The 19437-nt window shown below is 35.4% G+C and overlaps 1 protein-coding gene across 1 annotated transcript in view; it reads right to left on the bottom strand.

Annotated features, from left to right (window-relative positions):
• EYS (eyes shut homolog) overlaps positions 1-19437 on the bottom strand; it is an 870143-nt gene that overhangs the window by 644600 nt on the left and 206106 nt on the right. The window contains exon 14 of the mRNA XM_065834576.2: positions 11528-11632. Coding sequence (XP_065690648.2) covers positions 11528-11632 — 105 coding nt within the window. The remainder of the gene's footprint in view (positions 1-11527; positions 11633-19437) is intronic.

The raw sequence follows: 19437 nt of genomic DNA, 5'->3' as shown, positions 1-19437 counted from the left end.
CAGCTGACTAATACATGTGACAGACTAAGATGATGAAATATGCAATGGTAAAAGATTAGGATGTTTTTGAAAAAGGAATTGAAAATCTCTTGGACTGAAATAAAGTATAACACAAACATAACAATGAGAAAAAAACTGATGCATGTTGAAGACTTAAGCCTCCACTAATGGCGAATTCTAAAAGATATAATATACAAGGACAAGTATTTAAGATTTTATAAATCTTTATTTTAAAATTTATTTTATAAATAATACCTTCCCTAAGTAACATGCTGATTACAAAAATGACGGTTTAGGCTTCCATATTCTGCCAAGATAAATAGATGCCAGCACTATCTAATTAGAGAGACCAGAATAGAATTTTACTTTCAGGCAGACACCCCTGGTTCCTGGGTGACTTTGGTAATGTCTGTGTGTAAAGAACTAAGTTCTCAGTATGAAGTTCAAAGATTGCAAATGGACAGTGAAAGCTCCCACCCTTCCCAATCCCAAATCTCCTTTTATTCATGGTAAAGGGTATAGATGAATTTATGTGTTGGGTTTTTTTTTTTTTTTTGTTGGTTGGTTTTGGTTTTGGTTTTTTTTTCTGCCTTTACTGTAGATCCTAGTAAGAGATGTTGGTAATGAGCATTATGAGAGGAAAAAAAAAGGAAAAAACCAACCAGCAAAACAACCAACAAACTTAAACAAACAAACAAACAAACAAACAAACAAAACAACAAAAACACCTCACCAAACCCAAAGCACTAGAAGAAGCCATCACTAAAATGTCTAGTAGCTGAGTTAACATGATCATAGTCAGTTAGTCAGTCAGTCACAATATTTTTTGTGGCTACTTTATTTGAATGATTCATATTGACACTTTGGAGATTACTAAAGGGATTGCTGTTCCTAGAATTGATCTAGCAAAGAAAAGTAGATATTTTTGCATTTCTATACCTAATGATGTGTATTCCAGGACTGTATAAAAGAACTGTCACTGTTTGAGAAGGTGGCTTTTAGTCCACCTAGAGATGTAGGGGCAAAAAAAGAATATGAAATCTTTTGTGAAAAATAAATTAACCTTTTAAAGCGATCCCAATTTAATAATGTAGATGATCATTAAAGTTGAGTATAACTAGTAGCGCGGGTAGGTCTGCCCCTAGTTTGGATACATAAAGTTGTATTAAAACCCAGTGAGGTTCTCAGGTGCTCTTTTCTTAAGAAACAGCTATGACAAATTGATCACTAACAGCCTTTGTTTTATAGCTAATTACATTAGTATCATTTTATTGTCATTAAAGTTAACCCTGTGAATCTGGTCTAAGGCCTTTGTGATTGTGTTTGGCCTGAGTACCTGACTTTGAGGACTGCATATTAAGGCTGGATGCAACAACTGAGGAATAATGTGAGCAGCCTAGACTGTAATTTGGCTGCAGCAAAATCATACTATTAATTAGTTTACATTTTCATTTTCAATCACGAGAACCATAGCATGAGCAGATAGTGTGCACTTTGCCTCAAACACTGTTGGTGTTTTTCAGCAATTCAGACAACAGCTTTACATTTTCAGTCCTGAGTTATCCTTGAAAGAGGACTGCCAATTATGCTGAACTTAATAAAATTGTGTGACAGCTTTCGCAAGGTTTCATTTTATTGAACTTTTTAATGGTGTCTTATTACAGCTTATTTTCACTGTCATATAGGGACTGCAATTCTGCCTTCTGCACATAAGTTCCTTCATGTTATTTCTTTGAGGATTCACAATACGTACACATTTTCCACTTGTCCTTTTCAGATCCAGTCAGTGGATTAAAGCAAAAAAATGTGCTTTAATAAAATAGATGAACACTTTTTAGAACCTGAAAGGTATAATCAGAATAACAGAAAACTGTGTGAATAAAAAAAAAAAAAAAAAAAGCCCCAAAATTCAGTTGTAAAGATGGAAGAAAGTATATCAGAATAAGGCTAAGGAGAATCTCTATCCACTTTTCATGCAGTGTCTCTAGTTACAAATAAAATCACCTCAGCTGGGATTCATCTCAATCTCAATCTCAATCTCAATCTCAATCTCAATCTCAATCTCAATCTCAATCTCAATCTCAATCTCATCTCATCTAATCTACCTTCAGCTGTCTAAAACTCAGTTTTCTAAATCTAAAATCTCTCAGTTTCAGCTCTGATACAAGAGGCTGGTACCTCTGGTAGAATGTTCATCCCATCTGTATTCGTTATCTCTACAAATATAAAATAGGGAAAGCAATACTTATATCCAACTATTTCCTATTTTGTTCACAACAATGATGTTTGCACTTAAAAAAAACCAAAACCTACTGAACTCTCTGGATCAGATTATTGCCTATGCTACTGTAAAATAAAAACACATTGTATAATTGTCCCTAATATAAATCAGGCATCACAGACACTATTATAATACAAAGAAAGAATTATCTTCTATCTTGTTTTTCACCTGACTTTTTAATATGGATAAAATAAAAATATCTATCCACTGAAATAGCATACAATGAAAGGGATGGGTAGCACGGGAATAATGCAGAAATGAGTTTTGAAGCTCCGAGAAGGGATGTTGCCACGGAAACAGCTAGATTAGAAATCTTTTTGTTGCTATAAATTTATTTAGAGGCTGCTTAGTCTTTATGTTATTTTAATAAATTAATCTTCCTCAAGTCATTCATGATTTTATTTTTCTCAGAACAACATGCTACATTAAGAACCTTTCAGATGCACAGCAATGACTATTCATCTGTATGAAATAGTCAAATGACATATTCATCTATACTGAAACATACAGAAATGAAAACTTCCATTTCACTCCTACATTCATCTAGCTGAAAGATCAAAAGAGAAAGGTAAGTAAAACAGTTAGTCACTCTCTCCATAAAAGGCTATCATGGTATTCTAGACAATGTTTTACCTAGAGTGAACTAAAGAAAGAAGAAAACATGCATAAACAGTCCTTCAAAATTTGAAATGCTTAAATTATTTATTATGTATGAATGTAACTTGGGAACTGAAAAGATCAACTAACAGATGTCATCTATAAAAATAAATAAATAAATAAATATTAAAAAAACCCCACTCAAGTAAACAAAGTAAGTACCAGGTTAATCAGAAAAGGAACACAAATACTCAGGTGGCAAAGTGAAAAAAAATGCTTGCTAACTAGTCTGCCTGCAAGAAATGGAAGTTTAATTAGTCTGTATGAAAATACTTGCAACAAATAAGAGGTTTCAAATGTTAATTATCATTAAACAAAAGAAGTGATAAATACCACCGAGAGAATAATGGTAAGAGCAGCAAGTAGTACATCTTCAGAAAACATGTTGAAGAAATGAATATAAAAAAGCTTAAAAAAAAAAAAAAGACTGTTTCAATGAGAACTATAAATTGTCAAAATAAGAAAAAAATATGAGGGACAAATAACAATCTGAAGACTTAGTCACATAAAAGAAGGAGAATGTATGATGAAGCTACCAGGCTTCTATGGGTTTTGAAAGCGTACATGTTATTGCTTGGAACAAGAACAGATTTAGTACACTCCACTGGCACTTTTTTTCACAAAATCACAGAATCACAGAGTGTCAGGGATTGGAAGGGACCTCAAAAGATCCTCCAGTCCAATCCCCCTGCCGAAGCAGGAACACCAAGATGAGGTTACACAGGAATGTGTCCAGGCGGGTTTTGAATGTCTCCAGAGTAGGAGACTCCACAACCCCCTGGGCAGCCTGTTCCAGTGTTCTGTTACCCTCACTGAGAAGAAATTTCTTCTCAAATTTAAGTGGAACCTCTTGTGTTCCAGTCTGAACCCGTTACCCCTTGTCCTACCATTGGTCGTCACCGAGAGGAACCTGGCTCCATCCTTGTGACACTCACCCTTGGTATATTTGTAGACATTAATAAGGTCACACCTCAGTCTCCTCTTCTCCAAACTAAAGGAGACTCAGCTCCCTCAGCCTTTCCTCATAAGGGAGATGCTCCACTCCCTTAATCATCTTGGTTGTCCTGCACTGGACTCTCTCCAGCAGTTCCCTGTCCTTCGTGAACTGAGGGGCCCAGAACTGGACACAATATTCCAGATGTGGTCTCACCAGGGCAGAGTAGAGGGGAAGGAGAACCTCTCTCGACCTACTAACCACCCCTCTTCTAATAGAACCCAGGATGCCATTTGCCTTCCTGGCCACAAGGGCACAGTGCTGACTCACAGTCATCCTGCTGCCCACCAGGACTCCCAGGTTCCTTTCCCTTACACTGCTCTCTAATAGGTCATTCCCCAACTTGTACTGGAACCTGGGGTTGTTCCTACCCAGATGAAAGACTCTACACTTTACACTGAATATATTGAATAATGCCGACCCCAGTATTGACCTTTGAGGCACTCCACTAGATACAGGCCTCCAACTAGACTCCTCCCCATTGACCACGACTCTCTGGCTTCTTTCCTTCAGCCAGTTTGCAGTTCACCTCACTACCCGATCGTCCAGACCACACTCCCTCAGTTTACCTGTAAGGATGCTGTTGGAGAAAAATGCTGATTCACTGATAACTAAAAAGTTTTGCAGACACATTAGTCTTAACAAATCTTGGAGCATAACATAGGTTCAAATACTGTCCTTTAGGATTTCCTCATCAGTCTTCTACCCTTCAGTTTTCTTGACAGACCATATGAAGAATTCACTGTGTTGAGCGAATACTGTATTAGCTCCAATATCACATATTAAATCAGATGTCATATAGTAGCTGCATATCTATCATAACTGAAATTTCCTCTATCATTCCTTCTGTTGATGAAGATGGCATTATGTTGTATTTTTATTGTACTGAATTTGGAATACGAATTAATTAATACCTATTAATCTTCATGTTACTGATGGAAAAGATCACATGGTGACAGTGAGTGATGGAAAGAGACATACTGCTAGTGCCTATCATGTTTTCCTTAGTACTTTTAGTTCCGGCTGGAGGTTTTTTCCGCTCTGGTGAAAGACTTTTTGCTATATAGATTTCATACTCTTCAGAATTACTTGTTTTTCCAGTGCCAGCTTCCAAGCTTGTCTGCCACAGACACAGCACTTACCTTAGTCAAAGTACTGAGCAGAAGGTTTGTATGGGGCCATTCCACCCTGTTTATAAGGCTCATTATTATGGTACTTTCACAATATTTCAAGAATCTTAAACAGAATTCCTCATGTTAATTGTATCACTGGTTAATTTGAATTTAAATATTTTAGAGTTTCCTTGCTACAGAATTTGTCCTTGTGTGGAAGACATTGTTGAGGAGGTTAAAATACTAAAGGTTCCTACTTTTAATTCTCTTTTTATTAAATCTGCAGATCCCCAAGACTGGTCTTTGTTCGTGTGGTGGTTTCACACTGGATGGTTTCCAGACTCCCACACAGTTGTTTTATCACTCACCAAACAGCAGAGGGGAATGGAGGATTGCAGTCAGTCCATAACAACTCCTCTCTGCTGCTCCTTCCCTCTCACAGTGCCCCTGCTCTGGTGTAGGTGTTTCCCACAGGCTGCAGTACTTTAGGATAAATCTCACCTAGCATGTGTTCTAGCTAGGGCTGCAGTCCTTCAGGAAAAAGATGCTCCTGCATGGGCTTCCTCTCCACATGCCCCTGAAACTGTTAAGAGCTTGCTCCAGTGTGGGCTTTCCATGGGGTCACAACCTACTTCAGGCATCCACCAGTGTGGGGCCCTCCATGGGCTGGCTGCAGATGGGTATCTGCTCCACTGTTGATCTCCTTGGGCTGTAGCTGGAGATCCAGCCTCACCATGGGCTGCATCTACAGGTTGCAAGGGAATGTCCGCTCTGATGCCTGAAGTACATCCTCCTCCTCCTTCTTCAATGACTCAAAACTTTTTGCCATCAGCATAGTTCTGCAGTTCATATTAGCAGAACCAATTCTTTGACTAACTCGTGATATTAAATATATTGTGTAAAAATTCACTTTAGAGCAAGATAGAACTTGCAACAGATTTCCTAAATAAAAGTTCATTGCTTTAGCCTTCAGGCCATCCTTCCTTTCCCCTTTCATAGATGAACTATTTCCTTACTGGTGTTCTCTTAGTTTCTAAGGTGTGGGTTTTCTTTCTGAGAAAAAAAAAAAAAAAGGTTTGCTGTCATGTTTAACCCTACTACATCAGTTGCATTTTTGACACTGGATAGGTAGATGAAAAAGGAATCCAGAACATTCTTCCCAAATGTAAAGTTTTCCAGAAGTAATAACTATTTTCAAGTTTTTATGCACTTCTCTATTCATCAGGATTTAATTCTTATCAATACATTTAAATATTTCAGCACTTAATTCCAGCTACATTCCACTTTAAAAATATGTAAATATTAATTACAAATTATTGAAGATCTTGGACTAGGAATTTCTACATCATTACATTTTTTATTTAAATTTTGGTTTATTACAGCCATAAAAATACTCTGAAGATAGAGAAATATAGACATATTGAAAAAACATGCATTTTTTTCAAATGTGTTTTTCTTCACTTTTAAAATTTTTCTTATATCCCCCAAAGTTCTTCTAAGAATATATTGAATGTGTTTATAGGATGCTCAGTGGAAAATAATTAATAGATTTTATATAATACATCACTATATATTCCTTACTATAAATTGCAAAATACTAATACTTGTTGTTGTGACATCATAAATAGATAAACTTGTTGCTAAGGATGTTCCTCATAGTTTACTATTCTATGTTCACATAGGTAGAATTATGAGTTTGCCTGGTTTCAACAAGAGAGAACAGATATGAAGACTGATGTGCTAATTTTTCTCTTTGCACTTAGTTATTATTTATCAGATTAAAAGAATGAGGTCGAATGTATGTAACTGAAGAGAACACATGTCCTTCCTTGTATTTATATTTTGAAAAACTTTGATAATTTCTTTGGAGATGATTGTTTGTTTTTTTGAGATGGGATTAGGAATAAATTGGATTTTGTCTTTTTGTATGAGGGTTAAAACATGATTTGACAAAAGACATACTAGATAAATTGGCATGAATTAAAGTGGTATTTCCCTATTTGTTTTACTGTAGTGACTGTAGAACATTTTAGTGCATCAATGAATCCAAGCTAGGCTGATCTCCTAAACCATCAGAAGGATTAATATTGAGGATCACCTAACTATTTTCCTGGCATTTGGGTAGAGAAAACACACCTACTCATATTTTAGAGAGAATGTTTTCTTCACAAATGAGAAATGAAATGTGAATCAGTAAAGTAAGAATTCAGTGAAAGCAGTGAAAACTTCAAATTTCAGTAACAGGCAAATTTTGCCATAGAGAGGACAGAATTTGATCTTTAAAAATAAGCAGCATATTTGAACAATTTTAAGTTATTCATAACTGTAATGTTTTAAATCTATCAGTGTAGCTTATTTATTTTTGATGTGATGAATTATATTTAATTTTTTGTGATGTGTATATTACTATTCTAAAGCTATTAAAAACCCATATTTTTTTTTTTAGATAAATAAAAATTACTCTGATATTATTTGTTGTTGTTTTAATGCCCATATATAGCACAAACTTTTCAGAAATTAGATTTTCTTTTGGAAGGTTCCTACTGAAGTATCCTATTGAATTTATGACTGATGTAAATAAGTTTTTCACTAATACTCTATAGAGTAATTAAAAATGAGATAGCAGTATCATAAATCATTCAAAAATAAGAAATATAATACTTACAAAAAATCAACATTTCTCAAAATTAAAAACAAAGTATCTGGGCTCCTGTGGAAAGGTGTAGGTGCTGTGCTAAATTCAAATACATCTATCTTTTTGAAACGTAATATAAATATACTTAATACATTGAAGAGCATCAGTATTGTAAAAAATTCTCATTTTACTGCATTCAACAGTAAGTGTTTAGTATTTTCTATAGACTAATTACAGAAGTGTGCAATGATAGTATGCCTTGGTTTCTGTCAACACAGTGACTATTGGTGATGGAAAAAAAACAACAGCTTTGGAATTTCCAGTGGAGAAAGTACTGAGGTCTTCACACTTGCATTTATGAGAGACTGTCTTGGAAAATTCATACAAACATAAGAATGGCAGACTGGAGTTTTGTCTGTTGCAGGATTGTCCCAGCAAAGCAGAAGTCCCTTGTTCCTTCTACAGCCATTTCCCACTTCAGACTCTTCTTGAAATAAAATAAAAATGGAAGACCACAAGTCTTAATCAAAAGCAATTTGTTCAGTCTATAAATCTCTGACAATGGAAATCTCTCAACTCCAGACATCAATTATGTTAGTAGCTCTGCACTTTGTAAATATAGTACTTTAAAAAAAAAGATACAATATCTGAAAGAGCTTGCTTCAGTACCAGGAACAGCATAGCTATTAGCATAGCTTTCTTGTCAGGTTAATGAACCTTGCTTGTTAGCCAGGCTAATTAACTTGCTGTCTTCAGATCAAATCAAATGTATATGCCACACAGCACAGTGAAGAATCCAGTCTTTCATCCATCATGTTTGCATTCTCATTGGAGCAGTTATGCATTTCCAGATAGAGCACTATATATCATGTGTAACCACACGAGCTTTTGAAAAAAAATATATATCTTAATAGTAAAAATTCCTACTTATACATCCACTTTGCATAAAGAAACTGTATAAGGTAAAAGAAGATATAAAACACATTTTCCTTTCAAAACATGTATGTTTATTATTTATGCAGCATCTCTTCTCTATTAAGCCATACCAAGATCATTCATTAAGCTATCTTCATCCACTGCTAATACAAAACTCTTTAGGAGTCTTTCCGGATTTATCTTAGCCTAGCATCGAGAGTTTCTGAAGGGGAAAAAAAAAAAGCAAATTCATCCTTTTCCTTCTAAATTGTATGTCAAGATAACTTATGCTATCATATCCCAAATAAATGGCACTCTGTTATGGTATAATTTGAAGAAAAACACTCATTAAATTTTAATGCATATCACTCCTAACTGTCACCTTTTAATTTTTTAGTCAAAGTTAAAAAAAAGTGCTGCTCACTTTTGACATGGCTGAGATGTTACTGATATATTTTTTTCCCAGCAAAGGCATCTTAAGCTGTATCCAATAAAACAAAGTTACAATTCCTTTTAAATAAAAATAGAAATAAAATCTCGACTGCATATAAAGTTATTTATATTCATTTTTTGTAGCATATTTGATAATATTGAAAGGGGTAATCTGGGAAGACATAACCATGCACCTAAAAATAGGATGCAGCCAGAGACTATTTCAGACAACAGCAGGCAAAGCAGAGAAGTGGAAAGATAACAGCCACCTATCTAATGAATAAAAATGTATTACAAAGAAAAACAGTCAGTGAAAAACAAGTTATTGGTGGTCTAGTCAAACAGTTGCAGATACAAGTATTTTCATTTACAAGAATTTGATCATTAGGGCATACCCTAATTCTCTGTGCTCTGTTGTATTTTGTTACTGAATACACGTGATTTATTCCAAGATCTTCTTATTTATTTATTTACTGTTACTTGCTAAAAGCCAGCAACTACAGATCCTCTGATAAACAAAACTTTGTTTTTTTTTTTTTTTCAGAAATCCAATATGACACTGGTTGTCAATGCCATAAATCAAGGCATAAATCGTTTTTCACTTAAGGATTAGCTTGAATTAACTGTCTTGTGAACTGATACTCTTGTTAGAACCAAGCTAGCAGTAAAAGTAACCAGTAATGTAGTGACTTTTGTTTTCAGGCAATTTACAGGCATTATCTGTGTAATCATTGCAATATCTTTGTGAGATGGTTACATTTGTTTATCTGCACTTTCACCTAGAGAATATGAACTGGGATATTAATTAATTTACCCAAGGGCAGAAAGGGGATCCATATCGTATTTATATTAAACTTCTGCTCTTTTCAGCTCTTTGTTAGGTATGTACATCACCACACAGTTTCTCTCCTTTCTAATCCATCTTGCCATTATATTAATAAGGTAGCTGTAAATAGTTATAGAGAAAGCCTTAACTCTTTTCAGAAATAAATAATAATTTATACAGATAACCTCTGGTTTACTGCGGGTTACAAGCACAAACAACCTACTAAGACAATGTCACAACAATTTTCTTTACTATCACTAACACATTCTGCTGTGCAAAAGAGGTTCAGGATGTTTCTGTCCAAAATCTGCTGAATGTAAAAGTGTTAGTGAACACGGATGGGGGTTAAACATGAGATAGCAAAGCAGTGCATTGAATATGAGAACCTCCAACTCAGAGGAACCAAGGAGATAATGTTTGTGTTAATGTTTAGCTACAGCTCTTATTCAGTAAAACACTTGAACCTGTGCCTAGATTTGTCCCAATGAAGCAACAAACACAAAAGCATCGTCTTACCTTTGAAGATGTAACTTAGTACTGTCTTCAGTTCCCAACTGATCAAGATACCACCCTTAAAGCATTTAAGGATCTCTTGATATTAAGTACATTAAAGTCCTCTTTAAATCAGTTGTTTTGCTTGAGAGGGATGGTTGGACACTTGTGTTTCAGTACTCTTACATTTCCAGGTTTTACTGATCATTATCAGTCTCTCTTCCAAATATCCTGGTACTATAAGCCTTCTTAGACCATGGGTATATAAAAGTCATTCTTCTGACCTTATTTTGCATAGTAACACTGAGCTTGCAAATGCACATGTCAAAAACCATTTTAGAATTTATCAGTAATTTCTTATCCATGTTAGTGAATGAACTTACCATTTTCTAAGTGTCTACCCCAGTCTCCTTTGGTCACAATGATTATAAAAAATGGAGAAAGCCTGCTGATCCTGGTCAAGGGATTTCTAAGATTGGGAAGTTCTAACCAACTCTTTTCTATGTTTTCTTAGTCAACATACAGAAACATAGAAATCCCAGGTTATACAATGTATATATAACTAGCAAAGCAAAATCTTCAACATCATATTTCTTTCGCCCTTTATTTTGCTGAGTCTTTTTACACTTTGTGCTTAGTTCAGTTGCCACTTGGCCTGACCCATCTTGCATATCCCTTATATCCTGTACCATATCCTCCAGCCTCATACAATATCTTGGATACTTAAATACACTTCAGGTGGCACAAAATGCCCATGCTCAGGCAACCAGGTAGAGGTCATACATACTTTAGAGCAGTCTTCAGTTTCTTTAGGTGTGAGTAATGTGGCCAGCAGAACAGGATTCCAAAGACTGTGATTTTGGATGTTTGCTCAATTTCTACATGTTTTGCTGCCTAAAACCTGCACCTTTTTTTTTTTTTTTTTTTTTTTTTTTTTTAAGGAACGTATATTCCAGTACTACAAGTACTTCGTAATCTATTATTTATTAAATCAGGTCGCAGGTAAGTTGTTATGAACAGTCATTGAGAAAATTTTCCTTTCTATTAGTCTAAATAAATAGCTATTTTTCAAAATGTAAGCAAAATGTTTTCATCATACAAGACTTTATAGCACCTGAGTAACAAATGTAGAACTCACAGACTACGCCAAACCAGCAACTGTATAAAATCTATACATGCTCACCAGAGGGGCAGATGCATTTGACGCCATTTGTGTCCTCTTCACAGGCTCCACCATTCCAACAGGGTCTGTCTAGACACTCATTCATGCGAACAGAACATGTTTCTCCTGAAATTTTAGATTAATAATAATAAAAAGTGCTGATGTGTTCAAATCATAGAGACATATTTGTAATGAAAAAGGACTATGAGGTTGTTACATTCTAAATGCTGACCCCACTGGCCAAGGTGCATTTACTGAGTACACAAATATACTGATAAACATCCTTTATGTCATGATTTTTTCTACTTCACTGGTTACAAGACAGTTCATTTTGACAATGTTGGAAGCATGACAATCAGGAAAACAGAAAGTTTTCCTACTGAGGGAATACATAATCCTGGAGCATTCTACCATTATAAAAAATTGTTATATTCAGGCAAATTTTGTTGTGTTAATAATTTTCTTTCATTTCACTCACTGTCTGCTTTGAAAAAGAATGGCAAAGTATCACTACATATGAAAAACACAAAAACACTAATTTACAAACCATTAAGCATAACAGTAGATATGGACCTATGCTCTACAGAAAAGTTTCAGTACTGTGGTACTGCATATTTCTCTTTCTCTGTGTAATACAAAAGAGGAGGACAATCAAGTCACTGAAGAAAGTTTCATGCAGCAAAATACAGATGAGAGGGAACTGAATAATTAGGAGCAAAGGTAGGAAGCATAGCGAAATGTAAATTTGTAATCTGCAATAGGCGTTGCTTTGATTTTTAACAGAAAAACATATTTCTAGACACAGGAATATGGAGGTAAATCATACGTTCAGTACTTGTCACAAGTCAGCTCCGTGCAAAGCTTGCTGGGCTTTCTGTCAGCCTCACTCACAGAAGAAGATAAAACCAAAATGAATGCTGAAATTCCCCTGAATTCTTTGAACTGCAGAAAATATTTGGCCTCTTATCTACACAACACATACATGCCCTTTCATACAATCACATGAACCAAGACAGTCAGCTCTCAAAAGCCATATTTTGTGAATCTACTAGATATAAAAGACCTTCACTGGAGAAGCCCATAGTATCACTGAGGTTCTCTTCCACACATAAATATGACAAGGTGGCTCCCATTAAGGTTTTTTCCTGTCTCTAAATATGCTCTGCATTTTTCATAAAACTTCAAGATATCTGGATGAAAAGATGGAGACACAAGCAGAGGTCAGGGAGAGTTCAGGTAATTCAGTAAACTAAAAAGCTATCTATCTGCTAGCAGCAGCTGCTGAGTGCTGCTAAGAGTGTGCTGTGACACCAGTGAGGAATACAGACATTCAGAACTGGCCAAGGTATAAATTCTTGTCTAAGTTATTTTAATTTTTTACATTTTCTTTGAAGTGCTGATAACGTAATAGCAATATTTGCAACCTTTCTGATCTAATTCTGATATTCTGCTTTCTTTATGTTTTCCGCTTCAGATCAATTTCCACAGTCAAGTCCCTGATTGTGGTAGGTGTCTTTTGACGAAGATATATGGAAAAGCGTTGGCATCTGTTCTGTTATTCTGCGTAGACAACTGGAGAGTAGTGCAGAATTTCTTCTAGAAGTAAATCATCTGGCCACAAGCCATGGGTAAGCTGCAGCACATAAAAGAAAAACTCTTTGAAACAGATTCTTTCACCTCCCTTGACTTGCTGTGTACTTCTAATAGATAAAAGGTTAAAATAAAGCACATGCAATTCCAAGGAAAATAATGGAATGCAATCATCCTCATTTACTCATTATATCTAAGATCTGTGAAATTCTTACTATCTTTTAGTGAAGATGGCTCTGTTTTCCTCTTGAATTTAAGGTGGCAAATGCATCTTACTGAACTGGATAGTACTATCATTTTAAGACATGGCTGTAACAGGTGCAACTACAATATCTTGTGAACTGTTCTTATCCGTCTCCTTTGATCTTTTCTTTTTGGGGTAGAAAATGGGGTGTGGCACTCAGCAGGAAAATGAGTCAACTACTTGTAGGCTTCTGACTGCAGATATATACTTTAAAATTGAGCATTTAGGGTAAAACTCAGTTCCCTAAATGCCAGTATCTAATGCAATACTGGATATCCTGTATTCAGTCTCAAGAAAATAGTCCTGTGGGGATGAAATGGACGATAACCATTGACAGCTGCAACAGTACCATAAGTTAGTCATTCAGACCAAAAATCCTGATGGGAAGGTAGGAAATAAGATAAAAGAACACAAATACAGAGGAAAGCTGTCAACTGAGGACTATTTCCAAAAAAGAACAAAGAATATTATGTATCAGGCAAGGTAAACCCTTTGAGCAATTCAAAAGCAAAATGACACATGATCTAAAGGTTAATTCTGTGGTCATGTTTTGACTTAACTATGTGAAAGGATACAACACCTGGGGAGTCCTGAGAAGATGATGAAAAAATGAAAGCTAGAGGAATATGGGACATTAGATGAACATTGGAGATTTAACTGTGTTAAGGAGTAGTGACAAAAACAGTTTGTGTGTAGAAAAGTTGAAAAAGGAGTAAAAACCATTCTCCCATTCCAAGTCTGACAGGAAGCATAATGATTTTGTCAATATGAGAAAGGATGCGAGAAAAGGTAATTTATTTTGTATCTTCATTTAGAAAAAAAAAAAAATCTGATCTAATCTAAAACTAAGAAATTCTCAACAGAGGCATCAGAAACTGAACTTCATTTCTGATGTCATGCCACTAACCTTCATTATTTTAGGACTTCAATGAGTACAGTTTTTTCTTAATGTATTAATCTATATTGCAATGCTCCATAGATTAAAAGATTTAGTTCCAATTTAGACAATTAATCCCAAATGTCTAAACTAATGTTGTACAGTAGAGATATGCAGGTTATACTTGTTTAGCAGAAAACTGTCCGGTTTCAGTTATTATGCTATTGTTTACCTGTGGGCATGCTAGATGTATATGAATTCTTCATTTAGGAGAATAAGGAAATGGGGAAAAAAAATCCCTGTTCTGATAAAGGTGCTGATTTTATGCTGGAGGCTGTTATTACAACTAAATTACTTCAGTTGACAAAGAAGCAATTACATGCCACTCAGCCTCTTCTGAGTTATTAAGCACTGAGAATATCTTTCTCATAACTGATGAAAATATTTGTGAAAATCACAGACTGATTTACAAATTGTGCTAGCTAACGGTACTTGCAGAATGATTTAGAAAGATATCAAACTTTCTGTTCTATTTCCCTTGAAAATCCTGTTAACACATTACATACAGATAGTTCATTGTTTGGGGTTTTTTGTTGTTTGTTTGTTTGTTTTTGTTTGTTTGTTTTGTTTTGTTTTTGTTTGTTTGTTTGTTTTTCCTGACAAACTTGCAATATTGTTGACATACACAACTAAGACTTTAATTTCTATGCATCTCTCTTACCATTCCTTCAAGATCACTTTTTTCCCTTCTGATTTTGCTATCTAGCCACTGAAAAATAAACCATTTCAAGATATGAAAAACTGATTTTATTTTTCATCTAAATGTTAACTGCAGTTTTAGTAATTCTGTACATCTCAGAAAAAGCAAGGAGAATAGCACTTCTCTCCTATGAATCATGTTAAAACTTGGAAAAGCATTCATGTTTTTGTACAATTTTGGTCAATCAAATGCACATGTAGTAAAAATAAAGGTAATCGCTTTTTGTGTACTGTAGAGAATTGCTAGCTCTTCTGGTTATGTGCCATAACATGGAGTGCCATTAAACTGGTAATTGCACCTGACAAAGGGCACGTCCCAGAACTTCTTGAAAACAGTTGCTAGGGAAATTTAAGAACTAATGTCCTCAGAGGACAAAGGCAATATATGGACAGTATTTTTTAAATATTTCAGAGAGATTCAAAGACTCTGTGAAGCTACTGAGAGACTGTATTTTCTGAGTATTCAAACACAAAAAAAGCTGGACATCTACAGAGAAGACCTTTTTTTTTTTTTTTTCAGTATGCAGCTAATCTCAACTACACATTTGAAATGGATAGTGAGAACCTTCTTTGAACATCAGATAAAAGTCACTAATTGGCTACAAGCTACTTTCAGCATCAAAGTATGTTAATATAAATATTTTTTCAGTTTATGCTTTTAAGGTTAACATCAATACAACACATCCAAATATAATCAGTAGTAAAACATAATATTTAAATAGTTACTTAATAAATCATATCTTAGGGTCTTAATTCCTAAACAATTTACATAAATCATGTCACCAAATTCTGAAGTACAAAGAGAATCTTAAAACTGATTGTGAGCCTATTCTACTCCTTCTAACTCTATAGTGTGTTTTATCCTGTATAAAAATCAGTGTTCTTAAAATACATTTGAAAACAAAACAAAACAAAACAAAACAAAACAAAACAAAACATGACTGCTTAGGAAAACCTGTGACTCTTGCAAACTGCATGGTCTTTATGTTTGACAATAACATTTTCTACAGACACATTGATGATACACAAGAAACAGATTATTCTGCAAGATCACAAAAACATTGAGAAGAGCCTAAGAACCTGAGTACATGCATGTTAAAAAAATCGGCAAAGATATTTAGTTGTCCACCAGCATTGCTGACATAACTTACTTGGTTTAAAAAAATTGTGCTATTTTAGCAAATGGAGACATTGTGAAGTTCTCAGGTAAGTATAACTGGAGATAAAAGACAACAAAGAAATAGTCCTTTTCAGAAATATAACGGATGAAGCCTCATTGAATATTCCTTCACTTCAAAAGTAAAAGCAAAATGCAAAGTTTCATTTACATACAGTTTATACCAACTTTTGTTTTATAGGCATAGTAGAATATGAAGTTTGAGAACACAAAGGCAGATAGAATGACCACAATTAATAAAAGGATATCTAAGAATATTTTTTATTTTGACCAGAACTCCTTACTTGAGAAAATATTATTTCAAGACATGAGAGGAATCTGTCTATTCTTAGATCAGATGACAAGCAAATTCTTTAAAATTGTACTCAATGTAATCTTAATGAATTACTGCTGGGAGGGGAAAAAAAAAAAAAAAAGGTTTTAAAAATTGAAGTAGTATCCAAACCAGTAACAATATATATGCAAAGGTTGTCTTCACAACACCTCTACCTTACTGTGGACCATTCTGTAAAATGTATATAGACATAAAGCATTCAAGTCTCATACTTAAGAACAAATGATGTAATTTTGTTGCTTTCTAAGCAACACAAGTTATCATGTTGTATAAGAGAGGTGTCAGCCTGAGTAACATTTCTCCTTACTTTGCATAAATGCAGTTATGAAAAAGTGAGACAATCCAGGTGTGGCCTTAGTGAATTTAACCAACATTTCCCTTTCTCAACTATGTTTTTCTACATACTTGGTTGATGTTTTTTCTTTTATTCAAGGTCTTTTCTGTGTAAGAAGTTGAAGTATTTAAAAATCTGAAACAATTTTTTTTTTTAATTATTTACTTCATGAAGTGTAAACCTTTATGTGACCAGTTGTTCCAAACTGAAAGAGATTTATGTAATCTCATCTTAAACTGTTTAATTGGCTTAAATACTCTGAAAGAGTTTTAACTTGGAGAAAGTCCGTGGCTCTTCAGCTGTAAACTGCCAAGTGTTCAGCTCATCTCTCTCCGTGGGATTACATTGTACATCTGACAGGCAAGCTGCATTGACACAGGATGCCAATGACAGTCAGGATCCCCAAGCAGAAAAAGCCAAAGCCCGCATGCAGGTTTCACTGATGGATGCCCTGAGCCACACATCCAGACCAACCCAGCTCTGTTTGGTGCTGGAGATGTGCTGACAGTATAGCCTTGCCCTATTGAAATAGGAACTATATGAATGGAAATGTAAGCAGGTGTATTAAATGCAGAAAGGGTGTATGAACAAACCAGCTGAACCCAATTGCCTTCCTTTGTGCAGCAGGAATAATAATTTTATAATTTCAAGTGACCCTGCAAGAATAAGTAGGTATCAGGGCCCTTAAAACACTAATAGGCCGTAATTGCCCTGAGTAACCTTACCTGGGACCTTCCCACACACCCTGTCTATTGTCCAATGAGCTATTTCAGCTCAACCCTACTCAACAGTAAGCACTCAGGTCTAGCCTGAGTTATTCTGTGGATGTGCCTGTTTCCAGTCCTGCCTTCGGCCATGTCTAAAGCACGGACTTCAACCCACACTATAGATAATTTTTCTCTTGGGATGCATCTCTTGAATGTTCGTTGGAGCTTTGTCTCTGGTTCTGTGTGGAGAGTTTCTGACTGTGTGCTGTAAACAAACCAGAGCTTGATGTGGCTGTGCTACACAGAAGGTTTTCCCTGAGGCACCAAAGACAGAAGGGAAGTAAACAGAAGCTGCTCTGCCCTCGATCCAGGCTGCAGGAGGGGTGTCGCCGCTGCACAAGAACAGTATGTGAATAGTGCCCTACAGCTAATCACCATAGTGGGGGCGGGGGGGAGAGTGACAGCAAGTGTAACCATTTGTAGCCTGCGCCTGCCGCATGGCCTTTGGGTATAGACTATATAAGGGCTAGAAAAACGTGATCTGGTGGACATTGATATTCAGTGTTGTTAAGAGTTCATCGAAGAGTACTGATGTTAAATTCATATTGAATTGGACTCATTACTCTCGCCTGGCCCGCCCGTCATGCTCAAAGAGCTCCTGCCAGCATTTGCATTCATCGCATCATACTTCAGTTCTGTCTCCTGCTGCTTCTAACTTGCTTCCACAGATAGATCCTGGACCCGGTCCATTGTTTGTGATTCCTGGGGCTTGTGAGGTACCTGTTACCAGCCTCTGCTCTACCCACCCTGTTTAGATGCCGCAGGGCTATGACTTGCTAAGTGATGGCAGTGCCTGCACTGGGGTTATCCTTGGATCCTGGTTTGTGGTGCGCATTGTGGAGCAGACTTGCTCTTGCTGCTCCTTGTTAACAGGTTCACTCTTCATTATGTATTCAGGTTTCCATCAGCTGTTCTAGAGTTTATTTTTACAGAGGTTAAGTGTTCCTAAATTTACTGATGTTGAAAATGTTTGTTTTTCATACTTAATTTGTTTTTCTTAATGGCATCAGGGATACCTGTTCACATCTATCACAGAAGGGTGACACTGTTTTAAAAATATCCAAACAACTTAAAATGAAGGAATAACTTGTTGAAAGTACAAAGACTTAAAACCTATCAGACAGACTCCAAATATTAAGTGGACTTGTCTGATGTATTTGTAGAAAAACAAAGCACAGAAATTTAAAGTAATTAAAAGATACTAAAAATGTCCTAGTTGCATTTTCCTCTTTTGGACAAAAAGAAAAAATATGGAGAGCGTCATATATAGCATATGATAACGTCAAACTCCAAAAGCTACTGGGAGGCCTACATTGGTGATGGGTCTTAATACTGTTATTTGTTACTCACACATGGGTAATATCTTTCAGTATCTTGCTATGTGAGTTACGGTATATATTCAAAATAAAAATCTTTTGCAAATCTTAACTATACAATCAATGTGATATAGATGCAAAACCTCAAGAGAAACCGATGAGGCTATCTTGCATATCTACTTAGAGGTCTCAGCAGCCATCTTCACATTTTTATAGGCATATAAACAAAAAGAGGTTTAATGAAGGATGTGTTTGTATAAAGGCAGCCTTTTTTTTCCAAATACTACCAAGAAGATCTTCTTTTGAACCAGAAATGAAGCACAGTGTTATTTGTTCAGAAATACCAGTCATCAAAAAAGCTAGAGCTATTTGATGCTGAACACTGATGCTTTGAGATTAACACAAAGATGTGGAAGAAGGGATAGACTGAAAACGACTTTGAAGGTAAACAATTATATTTGAAGAACTGAGCCAGGAGAGAGCAATATAAAGGGTCATCCCATGATAAAAAGGATGGGATAATTTTGTTGAAA

This window comes from Patagioenas fasciata, chromosome 3, assembly GCF_037038585.1.
Source record: "Patagioenas fasciata isolate bPatFas1 chromosome 3, bPatFas1.hap1, whole genome shotgun sequence".
NCBI classification, from domain to species: domain Eukaryota; kingdom Metazoa; phylum Chordata; class Aves; order Columbiformes; family Columbidae; genus Patagioenas; species Patagioenas fasciata.
The sequence above is the reverse complement of the archived record's forward strand: the minus strand, read 5'-3'. Positions and strand labels throughout refer to the sequence as shown.